Here is a 12,985-nt window from a genome sequence, read left to right on the forward strand (position 1 = left end):
GTAGGATGTATTAAAAAAAGAGATAGAACAGAGTGCTGGTCTGATTTCTTGACACTAGTGATGGGCTGGATATAACTTTTTGTTATGTGAAACATATGGCATTTTATGTGACCACTCATATGACATTGTTTTTAACAGTTGTTTTCCTGCTTCAAATAGAAAGTAGAACATGAATACCCAAAAGAATTTTTACTTATGGTTATTTCTTGACCAAAAGAAAAGGGATTTTGACGGGGGATTTACATTCATCATTTGGAATATACATTAACTTGCTTTTAAATCTTTAATTCCATTCAAAATTCTTGCCACCTGGGGGAAAGTAAGTAGGTTTCCCATGAAAGAGGCAGGCTTATAATTATGAAAAGTATGTCAGTCCCCTTTGTCTGCAAATTCTCACTTTGCAAGTTAGTACATACTCAGCGGTAAGAATGAATTAATAATCAAAGTCCATTCCCAAAAAAACCTAGCATGGTAAGCATCTCATATGGTATGCAAGTACTACATGGATACTCAGCAAATAGTTCAAGACTTCTTTCATACAAACTATTGTGTTCATTACCAATACGGGTTTTTTCCCCTCTGTATTCTAGGGTGCCCCAGGTCTGAGAGGCGATGCTGGTGCAACAGGAAGAGACGGTGCTCGCGTAAGTATCTTTTGGTTCTACTTGAGTTTACCTTGCTACACCTCAGAACTTAAGTGACTAAAAAGGATGTTCAGGACTTCCATTTCCCACTGTATTGCATTTCCTTTTATATCTGCTCACTTTTGATACAAATCAATATGATTTTGTTGCCCCTTGTCCAGGGATGTTTGTATTTGCGGTGAGAGAGAGAAAAATGATAACATTTCATGCACACAAGCAGAGAAATGACATCAGCAGAGAACCTTGTATTTCATAGACAGTTGTTCACTGTGACATTACCCTGTTTAACCTCATGGGCTCAGCCCAGACAGCTAATTCTAAAGGCAGCCTGCAAAGCCACACAAAATTATCATTAATTTGAGGTTTTGGCTGCCTGTCCTAGAATTCATACTTTGGAAGGCAAATAACAGAATATAAAATCATGTGTCCTTCATATTGAAAACGGCTGGAAGAAAATCACACACCTGTCTCCAGGAGGAAAGAGAAAAGATATTAAAAGTAGTCACTCCTGCTTACATTTTGTTAGAAATGGTGTCCTGTCTCTTGACCTATAGGGTCTCCCTGGTGCTATTGGTGCTCCTGGCCCTGCTGGTGGTGCTGGTGATCGGGTAAGTCTACTCTCTGAATGAAAAAGTGTCTTGTTTATGCAGTTTACCCATGCATTAATATTTGGGTTCCATGAAAACCAGTTCCATCTTTGTAGTATGCATGAGTTCTGCAAGTTTTTCAGATTTGGGAAGCAAGTGTTATTGGGAATGTAGAACTATTCAGTGAAGTTTGCCATAGCATCCCAAACCTTTTCCTAAAAGGCCAAGGAAGGGATGCACATCTGCATGGCAGTGGGTTATATGGGGAGAAGGTTCTAATTTAGGCTTTGTCTGAATTCTTCCTAGTTGAGGCTAATTTCCACAATCCTCTTCACACTGTGAGAACAGGTTTTGATACAGTGATGAACAACCACACATTAGCTCAGAATGATTCTTTATCCTGTCTGAGTACCATTAGAATTATTAATACAGGGTGGATCAAAACAGAAGCATTTTCAGTAACACCCTCTCCATTAGAGACACAGGGTGACTTGCTCTATATGTCTGTACCACAAGATCACCCCTGTTCTGCCTGCAGTGTGGTCTTCGCCCACAGTGTCACAATGCTTTCTGTTTTAGGGTGAAGGAGGTCCTGCTGGTCCCGCTGGTCCTGCTGGTGCCCGTGGTATCCCTGTAAGTAGCAATTCCTACAACTATACCTGTGTCAAAGACATGATGTTCAGAAAAATACCCTTTTAAAGCTCATTCCAACCAGTCTTCTCTTCTTTGTCCTCTCTTTAGGGTGAACGTGGTGAGCCTGGTCCCGTAGGTCCTAGTGGATTTGCTGGACCTCCTGTGAGTATTGTTTGCACTTTCCTCTTATTGATGCCATGCCATTCCTCTATTTCCTTTGCATGCTCTTCCAACTCCTTGTTCTGGGTATTTTTCTGTCCATAGGGTGCAGCTGGTCAGCCTGGTGCTAAAGGCGAGCGTGGGCCTAAAGGACCTAAGGGTGAAAGTGGACCAACAGGTGCTATTGGCCCAGTTGGTTCTTCTGGACCACCAGTAAGTGAACTGTGTCTTTGTAAAATGTGTGTTTCTTAACTGTGCTATGCAAGCAATATGGTAGCCTGAAGGCCTTGATTTCTGAAAAGGTAATTAAAAAAGCAACAAAACTTCAAACTAGGCTGTGAGGAAAGTCACCATACTGATTTTCATGCATTATATAAACTTTGTCAATCTATTTATGTGGGCTCAGATTGTGAGTCTGGAACTGAAATGAAGAGAAAAAATTTTTTTAACTCACCCCCAAGATCAGGAAAATCAGTCTATCTTGGACCATTCAGGGGTGATTGTGGGTAAGTTTGGAGCTGAGGATGATGGTATCTTCCTCTCAAAGACAGGATGTGCTGTTGCAGTCTGACTTTCAGACCCAGTCATCCAGAAGCATATGTGCAAATTTGTCTGTGCACCCACTTGCACCCAGGCTTTTCATGTGCTAACACTTTTATAGCCCAAAGGTATATACTACTTCACATGCATGCAGCCCGTTATTGGGGAACTGGTTGAAATGATGCAGAAAGTCAGGTGCTGGTATTTCAAATACTGTAAAGTGTTGCAATATAACATGGCTTGGGGTTCTTACTGTATGCTTCTAATAGAGCAATACCAGGCCCTTGCACTACGTGGCTGTATCAGTTATACAGTGCAAACACAGGACTTGCTGTTCTTGGCCTTATAATGTCTTTCATATTTTGACTTCCAGATTTTCTTAGATGCACGTAACGTTTGCAAGGCAAATTCATTTGAATCATAAATGCCTTGTGCAACTCTTCTCAGACCTTATGATAGTGATTTAAAATGTCTGTGAGAATTTACTACCCTAGTATCAGGACAGGAATTGTGGGTTTGGGCCCAGTCCTCCTATTAAAGTAAAAAGAAAAATCACTCTTAACTTTCATGAGAGTGAGACTGAGCCCTTATTCTAAGTAGGGAACATTAACAGTCTTTGCTTGATTCGTCTGTCTTTTTCAATCCTTCTTCTATAGGGTCCTGCTGGTGCTGCTGGTCCTGCTGGCCCTCGTGGTGATGCTGGTCCTCCTGTAAGTCTTCAGGCTTTTGGCACTGACATTGTTGCTTTTCATGAAGTCATTGTTTCCTTTAAACCAAATCTTCCTTTTCACTTTTATTTTTAGGGCATGACTGGTTTCCCTGGTGCTGCTGGAAGAGTTGGTCCTCCTGGCCCTGCTGTAAGTAACTAATGAAGAAGTTCTAATGGGAGATAAGTCAGAAGTTGCATTGGGGTAATCCTCATTTTTGTTACATGGGCACAAATTCTAACTGCACTGGAATCACCTCAGATCCTTATAGGACTGGATGAGATAAGAAAAAGTCTCTTAACTGTTTAAACTCCTAGAGTGGGAGTTATGCATTTAGTTTGGTGGGGTTTTTTTACAATCTGTCAAGCATCCCTCTGCATCTTAAGATGCCTAACCATTTGTAAAAATCTGTGCTTCTTTTGCTTTTGTTCACCGTGAGTAACTGAACAGCCACTGATTTTGAGTGGAATAAGAACGTCATGTCCTGTTTGAAAAAGAATGTTAAGGTTACCTTCTGTCCACACTTTCTGAAGTATCTGCAGTTCCAGCCCCTGTCTCCAGTAGGGCAACCTCTCATTGTGTTTAAGAATGTGAATCCCTGCTTCTTTATTTTTCAGCCAAATGTTCTCATTTCAAATTGACATTTGTGGTTTTCTTTTCAAAGGTGTTTCCAACCTTTACCGAAAGGTACTTCTTTCCTTAGATACCCTACATTTAAATATATTGTAAATCCCAGTATCCAAAGCAAATAATCTTGTTGAATTGGAAGAGTTTTTTTCTCATAGATTTTACAGTTGCAATTAATGTCTCCAGAGCCAAATGAATATTTTTCTGCCAAATTTTGCCACTTTCACCTGCAGTGAGTAAAAAAAAAAAAAAATCTCTGTTCAATAATTCAGATTCCAGCTATCCACTGCTAACAAAAGCAATAGACGTTGCTGCTTCAGAACAGCTGATAACCTGTTTATTGCAAAGCACAATTTTTGTACGTGGACATAAAATGAAACTTAGCTCTGTTCTCCCCAGTTAACGGGTCTATACTGTAATGATATCATATTCATACTCAATCCTAGGGCATCACTGGTCCCCCTGGTCCTCCTGGCCCAGCTGGCAAAGATGGTGCTAGAGGTCTACGTGGCGATGTTGGTCCAGTTGGCCGTACTGGTGAACAAGGTATTGCTGGCCCACCTGGTTTTGCTGGTGAGAAAGGTCCGTCTGGAGAGGCTGGTGCTGCTGTAAGTTACTGAGAATCACATCTTGTTGAAAATGTTTCTCTTCACATAAATGTTATGGCTTCTAAGATACTTTTAGTATTTGTGAAGGGCTTTTCTCTTTTATCCACAAATTTAGCAAAGCTTTTAAGTAGAAGCTCCACTGAGACTCATGAAATTGTTTATAGACATGTTTGACAAACATGCCTTAAAAAGTGAACCTGATCTCTGGGTCAGGTTTTTATCTCTTTTTTTTTTCTTGTGGTGAGTTGCATCTTTCTCTGCAAGTAGCCCAAGTGAAAGCAACAAGACTAACTTGCAGAAGAAATTGCTACTTAGCCTGAGAAAGGGAAGCCAAGTCTCCTGCTCTGAAATTGAGCATCATGGATGGAAAAAGGAGGAACATGTGAACATCTATTTAGAACAACCTCAATTCATTTCTGCATCCGAAACTCTAATTTGTGGGGATCACAAGGCGAAAGTTGTCTGACCCCAGGGTGGCTTAGAATTATGCAAATAAATAAATTAATTTTTAGTGTCTTTAAGCTTGCAAATCCAGAATTACTGGCCTTTTTAAAGTCAGACACATTTCTATCATATGGAAGTATGCACTTGTGTGAATTACCACTCTGTTGTTTCGCAATAAAAGTCTATAGGAATTTCTTCTGTGATCTGCAGAAGTTGCAGCTAATGAAATTTTCAGTGTTGTTGTCAGACATGTATGTTAAAATTTTGAAAGTGACAATTGAAAATTTGCCCTTTAATGTCCAGTATAAAGCAATATATTTTCTAATTTTTATGTTCTAATTTAATTTTGATTATGAAAAACATAATTGAACTAGTAGGCCTGACTGTAGGTTAGGACAATAATTTAGGGTAATCTGTCAGGATGATTACTTACGCCAAATTTATCGCCACATATGCTCAAATTTCAAGGACATGGGAAAGTTACTTAACTAAACAACCTTTACCTTTCAAATGGTCAGTAGAGAGCTCTAAGCGTTGTTTGGAGATATCAGATACCACCTAGAGATCTTCTAAGGCTGTCTCAGGATCAGTCGCTCATGATCAGTCTCTTCGCTATGGAATCCCCTCACATAGTCATTTTCTCTGTACTGAATACCCCAGTTTTCAAGCATCACCCGCTGTTATTGAATGGGAAGGGAAAAAGTGTGTGTATAGTGTTGTTCAGAAACAGCATTTTCACTGCAGAACAGTTGAGAGGAGTATAACCGGCATTACGTTCTTACAGACATTTAGCTTTGGAGTTTAAAGTCTTATGGCTCGGTTACTTCTTCCATGCAGGAACTAGCACTAACAGACGTTGAAATCCTTGGAAAGCAGTTGGTACTGTTGTACTGTTGTTCAGCAAAACAAATGAGAAATGTGGAGGGCCATAAAAATTGATTTTTCTCTTTTAATATAAATAATTTTCTTTTCATGTCATAGGGTCCTCCTGGTAGTCCAGGTCCTCAGGGTATTCTTGGTGCTCCTGGTATCCTTGGTCTGCCCGGCTCTCGGGGAGAACGTGGTCTTCCAGGCATCTCTGGAGCAACAGTGAGTATATGACTAGTTAACTGCTTTAAACAGGTGTAAAGAAAAAAGTTGAGGTCTCATCTTAAGGGAAACCAGGGAAAAGGAGATATAGATTCTGCTGTTTCCATTGCTGCTGCAAACAGAGGATATGGACCTAACAGACTTAGAGCAGTGGAAGAAATTATTGCTTCCTGCAGACAAATAAGACTTGTGTCTGCAGGTGAGCATATTCTTGAATGGCATCAGAGGTTTCTGATAGAAAAGGTAGAAAATTTAGTGAAGATAATATTTGGTATAGTTAGATCTGTTTCTGGTGTCCTGCATCTGTTTCACTGCCAAAATCGATTGCAGAGAAATGTTTCTCTTAGATATAGGCCAAAAGTTCTGTAAGACTGGTTTGTGTTGTATTATAATGTCACATTTTGTTACCACTGTTCCTGTATTAGGGTGAACCTGGTCCCCTGGGTGTTTCTGGTCCTCCTGGTGCCCGTGGTCCTTCTGGTCCTGTGGGTTCTCCTGGTCCAAATGGTGCTCCTGGTGAAGCTGGTCGTGATGTAAGCTATGTCTTTTATTTCCTCTTCAGGATTGCTTTTCTTTTATTCTGAGCCAAAGAGAAATACACAGAAAAGATGGATGCAACTGGAGGTTGTTCTGCTAGCAAACTTGTACCTTCCGGTGTCTTCAGGGAAAAGTATAGCAGGATTCTAACAGACATGGGTTCTCGCCCCCAACTGGGTGACGAATTCTTCAAGGCACAAGCTGTGTCTGAAATACATTCTGGAGTCACTATCCAAATCTTTTGACTTTTTACTTAATTGCCAAGAAAGATGGAGTGGGAAGAAGATTACTTCAATGCTGGAGCTGGAAAAAATAGTACACCCCAGAGGATAAGGTTTTGGCTATAGAGAAGAATATATCAGGAAAGCTTGTTATCAGCAAATTTTCTTAAGCATCATGTTAAATGCAATATACATATCTTTCAAGGAAGTATAAAAATTGCAGTCACTTTTACTTGAGGGGTCTAGTGATTCATGGTATTAAAGACAAAGTGTTTTTTAACTTAAGGCCCACTCAGAAGGCATATGAAGCACGTAACACAAATGTTGGAATTCGGTTATTGGACTTGTGCAACACTCAGCGCTATTTTGGAGTCCTAACAAAACAGATACACTTTAACATTGTGGCTGAGCTACGTAATGTTTCCCAATGTGCATTACCTCACCATAAAATGTAAAGTATGTTTGTAGGCTAAAAACACGATGGAACAAATTCTGGCCTGTGTGGCAAGTACTGCTGAACTGCAGAGATCAGTCCAGGTTAAGGCACAATGGAGGACCTGAGTCCTGTGCAGGAGGGGGAATGTGGGAACGCTAGAGTGGGACAAACTGCTCTCTTTAATGCTGTGCCTTATGGGTGATTACTTGGAGGTCAGGGCCCAGCTCCCAGTTCTTCATAGAGCAGCAAATAAACTTACCCATCCAATTTAACCATCCAAGTTAGTAATTCACCTTGAAAGAAGGGTATCAATACAGTGGCTATACATGACTTACACTATAAGAACAGTTAAAGTAAAGTATTAAAACGTTATCTTGTCTCCTGTAAGGATAACTATATAAAGCTTTCTCTGGGCCTTATCAAGGAAGCTTATTTGATAACTTGAAGCACTGTTAATACAGGACTCCTGTGAGTCCTGAGACTCATAGGATTTCAAAGAGATCAAAGAACAGTAATTTTATTTTGTGAGTATTAAAAATAAACTTTCTGTTCCATGGGAATTTTCTGAAGGAAAAGGTTTGCTAGTGTACATAGTGAAACAGTTGAAATGAAATTAACATTCACAAAGGAAGCCATTTAAGCTTGTGTAGTACCACAACAAAGTAATTTAGCTGTGACTACTGCTGAAGTCCTTTTCTTGCCACTGGCATTTTTCATCTAAAAGGTAGGTCTCAGTCTTACAAGAGTGCAAGCTAAATGAAGACCACTATTGTCTTGACCTTTTCATTTAGAGAAATATAGCAAAACCCAGTAATTTTCTTCCATACTGAACTTGTAAAACCTAAAATATTTGAAGACCATCATATTTTTCTGAGAACATTAATGTATTTAAGGGATTTGAAAGTGGCATCTATAAGAAGGAGTTTGTTATCTTCAAGATTTATGCTATCCCATCTCAATGTCTTCTTACTCTCATTGGAAGCAATTAAGACTGACACACAGTTCTGTGTGAGATGAAAGTTGATGGAATTTAATGCTTTTTCATGGTATTTTAACAGGGCAATCCTGGAAACGATGGTCCTCCAGGCCGTGATGGTGCTCCTGGTTTCAAGGTAACTTGTTCTTTTCTTTTATTTCATAATCATGGAAGAAATATTCCAATATGTGTAAGTCAGTAGTAACACACCGTCTCTCCCTTTGCATTCCTTTGTTCCCAGGGTGAGCGTGGTGCTCCTGGTAGCCCTGGTCCCAGTGGTGCTCTGGGTGCTCCTGGTCCTCATGGCCAAGTTGGTCCTTCTGGAAAGCCTGGAAACCGTGGTGATCCTGTAAGTTGATGAGACCTTCATTTTTTTTATTAACACAGGACCAACACTTGTCCATCATATATATATACACATTATACATCAAAGCCCTACAATATGCAGATAATTAATTTGCTTTCTGCAGAGATGTGTTGAGCCTGGGACCTTTATTAGGTATAATATATAGCACTGACATGCATTTTCTGTTCCTGTTTCAGGGTCCTGTTGGCGCTGTCGGTCCTGCTGGTGCTTTTGGTCCAAGAGGTCTTGCTGTAAGTCTGATTGCTAAACACATTACCACATTGATGCAAGAAGAGAAAACATGCTTTATTAACAAGAACTCATGACTGTGCTTAAGGTGTGAGCCCAAAAAGTAGTGCTTAAGGAGCTGTAACTAGTTACAGCTCTAGAATCTCAATCAGCATTCTCTCTTATGGGACTGATCCTGAAGCTTTTGGGATTGACACTCTTCCTGGGTGTGTTAACAGGATGTACCTACATATATATATTTGTGTCTGTGTGTATATGTATCTCAGGGGTGACCTATGGCATAATGTAGAATGCTCATGCTTAATTCTTGCTTTGACAGTAGTATATACTTGAAGCCTTCTATTTTATTCCTCTGACACCTATATCCCTTCCTAGGGCCCACAAGGTCCACGTGGTGAGAAAGGTGAACCTGGTGATAAGGGGCATAGAGGTCTGCCTGGCTTGAAGGGACACAATGGATTGCAGGGTCTTCCTGGTCTTGCTGTAAGTAAATGGTTTTCAGTATTTTGAATATAAAGAGCAAAAAAAAGGAAATAAGTTCACCCTAGCATGGAATTACATACACACAACCCAGCAGGTTGATACCACTTACTCTACTCTGCACCATCTTTCAAAGGTCATAAGATTCTCTTTAACACTCAATGCTCTTCACATAAAATGGTGAATTTTGATATTGCCATTGATAGTTGGCTTTAGAACTGTGAGTACCATTAGTTGCCCTGAAACTTGACTGCATTTGGCTAGCACAGAATTCAAAAAGTTCTGCCTTTGTTTTAGTATTATTTCTTATTTTGACCACAAATTGTAAAGCCTTTGTATCACAGAGAAGAAGCAGTAATTTGTAGATTTTCTTCCCTTTAAATTCTAGTATCACGTTTAGGAATTCTGACTTTTATTTTAAAGCCTTCTCTGAAAACCCGAAGGAACAATATAGAGATGTTTATAGGTTATCCCCCTGAAGTGGTATTTAAGCTCTCTCTCCTCCCTTCAGAGAACACGCATTTTATACCCCAGCTCCACTAATAAATGCCATTAGCCCTAGATTCCCATTCTCTGAGCCCAAATACACACGCTGACTATAGTTCCCTCTTGAATCATGCTAATACATGTGTTGCACTGAATTTTTTTTAATGACTATGCATGTCTTTCCCAATAGGGCCAACATGGTGATCAAGGTCCTCCTGGTAACAACGGCCCTGCTGGCCCAAGGGTATGTGAATTTAAGAACATATTCAAATAACTCTCCTATTCCTTTTGTGGAATATATATGTACACTCCCATTTATATGAATCTCTATTTGTAGTGTTTTCTACTGTCACTAAACTGTTTGAGTTTCCTTTTAGGGACCACCTGGTCCTTCTGGTCCTCCTGGTAAAGATGGTCGCAATGGTCTCCCTGGACCTATTGGCCCTGCTGGTATGCGTGGCTCTCACGGTAGCCAAGGCCCTGCTGTGAGTATAACTTATTTTTTGTTGATTTAACACATTTATGTCACAGTTACAATAAAAATCACTTCAAAAGCCTAGCAGTTTAGGAAAAGATGTGGTTTTATTTATAAAAAAAAAAGACTTCCAAATGTCTGTTGTTATTTAACATTAAACATTTCCCTAACAGGCCTAAACCTGACGTCCTTGTTCATTCCTTATGGCCAGACAGCAAATCCATAAAGAAGATGTGGTAGTCCTACACTGTGCATCTTCTACTGCTTGAGCCCATAGTCAGCACAGGGCAGGTCCATACGTGCTGCCTTAGATTACAGCTGAGGGTGCTAGGAGTTAAGTAGAACTATGCACGTGTGGCAGCATTTAATTGAGAGAACCATATGTCTAATAGAATGCTTCTTTTCTTTTGTTTCTGAAAAACTTCAGGGTCCTCCTGGTCCTCCTGGTCCCCCTGGTCCCCCTGGTCCCAATGGTGGTGGATACGAAGTTGGGTATGATGCAGAATACTACCGGGCTGATCAGCCTTCTCTCAGACCCAAGGATTATGAAGTTGATGCCACTCTGAAAACATTGAACAACCAAATTGAGACCCTGCTGACCCCAGAAGGCTCTAGAAAGAACCCAGCTCGCACCTGTCGTGACCTAAGACTTAGCCATCCAGAATGGAGCAGCGGTATGTTAGTGCCGGATATTTGCCCTTTGTGGCTCAGGGAGCACTTCCAGCTTATTAGCTTTCTCTGAGGAATGGTATCCTTGGCCACCCAGTGAAAATACTAAATGACCAATGAAGAAGTTCTCTCTGCCTCCACTGAAAATAGATACAAGGACATTCGGAAAAGCTCTTTATAGCTATTGTTGCACAATTATCGTGATAATTTTTCAGAATACTACAAAAATATTTAACCCTTGCTTTCAAACACAGTTTCTTATACATTGACAATCTAAAATATGTATTTATCCCAGTTATCACCTTAATATTCTACGTAGCTGTGATATTTATGACCTCTCTCTGAGTTCCCATATCAAACAAGTGAACATAAACTGAATGCAAATGTTAGGCTGAGCGAACTATTGTTCACATTTCTTTCCTCAACGGCAGGCTTCTACTGGATTGATCCTAACCAAGGCTGCTCTGCAGATGCCATTAGAGCATACTGTGACTTTGCCACTGGTGAGACTTGCATCCATGCCAATCCTGACAATATTCCCGCTAAGAACTGGTATGTCAACAAGAATCCCAAGGACAAGAAGCACGTATGGTTTGGTGAAACTATCAATGGTGGCAGCCAGGTAAGTGATGTATGGGAGGATGATTGTTTCCTACAGTGCTGTCTGAAGAATTCCCAATTCACTGACTTTCAGCAAGGAAACATATATAAATTAAACTCTCTCAGAGGAGAAATATGAAAAAGGGAACTATAATTTATCTCAAGGGAGCAGAGCTCCAGTTCTGGTTTCAATCACAATTTGCTAAAAGGATTTCTCAGTATTGTTCTAATTTTTCTTGGTGTCTGCAAATGATCAATTCAGCATGACTAATGGCTATTGCTAAGGGAAGCCTGGACTGGAATATGGTACATTAGTATAAGCACAGTCCAGAAACTATCTGAAAAAGTAAGAAAAACATCTTTGCTTATTCTTTTAATTGAGATTTTTTACATATGAAATTGTTCCTGGAAAGATATTTATATTACACATCACAGGTCCCGAGTGTATGCCACCATAACATTCAGAATTGCCAGTGTAAGTTCAAACAAGAAATATGTCTACTTGCACTTTAGACACTGCACCAGCCAATTGCAAATAAATCACTTTTGTACAGATAAGGAGATCTAATTACATAATTATTAAATGAAATTGCGATTTCATCATAAGATCAACTCAGTGTCCGAGATCTTTAATATAAGAACATAAGATTGATCCCACTGGGTTAGAACAAGAGTGCAGAGAAGTCTAGGATCCTGTTTCTTACAGTGGCTAAAAGTAGATGCTGTAAAAGAATATAAGAATGAAGTAAACATTTGTAATATCCACAGACAATAGTCTATTAGACTCAAAAAAATTCAGGATTTTCTTGCAACAGGCATTGTTTCTGTGTATCTACGGAAACAATAGATTCCTCTTCCTTGAACTTGTCTGATCTTGTCTTTGAATCCACATAACCTGCTAACACCCCACCTTGGAACAGAGTTCTACAATTCAACTACATCCACTCCTGTCTGGTTTTCAACCTACCTCCTACTAGTTTTATATGATGCTTTTTAGTTGCAGTAGACAAGTGATTGCAGACTTACGTGATTTTTTTTTTTTTTTAATGTTCCTAGAGCAAATGTCACATACTTGCATTACAAACATCCACCTTTCCCCAGCAATACAATTGACTGGGTTCCTTTCTGTTTTTCAGTTTGAATACAATGATGAAGGAGTGACCTCAAAGGATATGGCCACCCAACTTGCCTTCATGCGTCTGCTGGCCAACCATGCCTCCCAGAACATCACCTACCACTGCAAGAACAGCATTGCCTACATGGATGAGGAAACTGGCAACCTTAAAAAGGCTGTTATACTGCAGGGATCCAATGATGTTGAACTACGAGCCGAAGGCAACAGCAGATTCACTTTCAGCGTTCTTGAGGATGGCTGCTCTGTAAGTAATGCAGAAACCATGGGCACCATGATTGCTTATGCTTAAACATGTGATTAAGGACAGAGTTGTACTTTGATTCAGAACTAAATTATC

At 39.9% G+C, this 12,985-nt stretch overlaps 1 protein-coding gene across 1 annotated transcript in view; it reads left to right on the forward strand.

Moving 5' to 3' along the window:
• Positions 1-12,985, forward strand: part of COL1A2 (collagen type I alpha 2 chain) — a 43,262-nt gene that overhangs the window by 27,856 nt on the left and 2,421 nt on the right. The window contains exons 33-51 of the mRNA XM_059818265.1: positions 591-644; positions 1,199-1,252; positions 1,811-1,864; positions 1,973-2,026; positions 2,129-2,236; positions 3,220-3,273; positions 3,367-3,420; positions 4,344-4,505; positions 5,931-6,038; positions 6,464-6,571; positions 8,291-8,344; positions 8,450-8,557; positions 8,752-8,805; positions 9,179-9,286; positions 9,960-10,013; positions 10,147-10,254; positions 10,672-10,918; positions 11,345-11,535; positions 12,650-12,892. Coding sequence (XP_059674248.1) covers positions 591-644; positions 1,199-1,252; positions 1,811-1,864; positions 1,973-2,026; positions 2,129-2,236; positions 3,220-3,273; positions 3,367-3,420; positions 4,344-4,505; positions 5,931-6,038; positions 6,464-6,571; positions 8,291-8,344; positions 8,450-8,557; positions 8,752-8,805; positions 9,179-9,286; positions 9,960-10,013; positions 10,147-10,254; positions 10,672-10,918; positions 11,345-11,535; positions 12,650-12,892 — 1,977 coding nt within the window. The remainder of the gene's footprint in view (positions 1-590; positions 645-1,198; positions 1,253-1,810; positions 1,865-1,972; positions 2,027-2,128; positions 2,237-3,219; positions 3,274-3,366; positions 3,421-4,343; positions 4,506-5,930; positions 6,039-6,463; positions 6,572-8,290; positions 8,345-8,449; positions 8,558-8,751; positions 8,806-9,178; positions 9,287-9,959; positions 10,014-10,146; positions 10,255-10,671; positions 10,919-11,344; positions 11,536-12,649; positions 12,893-12,985) is intronic.

This window comes from Gavia stellata, chromosome 6 (assembly GCF_030936135.1).
Source record: "Gavia stellata isolate bGavSte3 chromosome 6, bGavSte3.hap2, whole genome shotgun sequence".
NCBI classification, from domain to species: Eukaryota; Metazoa; Chordata; class Aves; order Gaviiformes; family Gaviidae; genus Gavia; species Gavia stellata.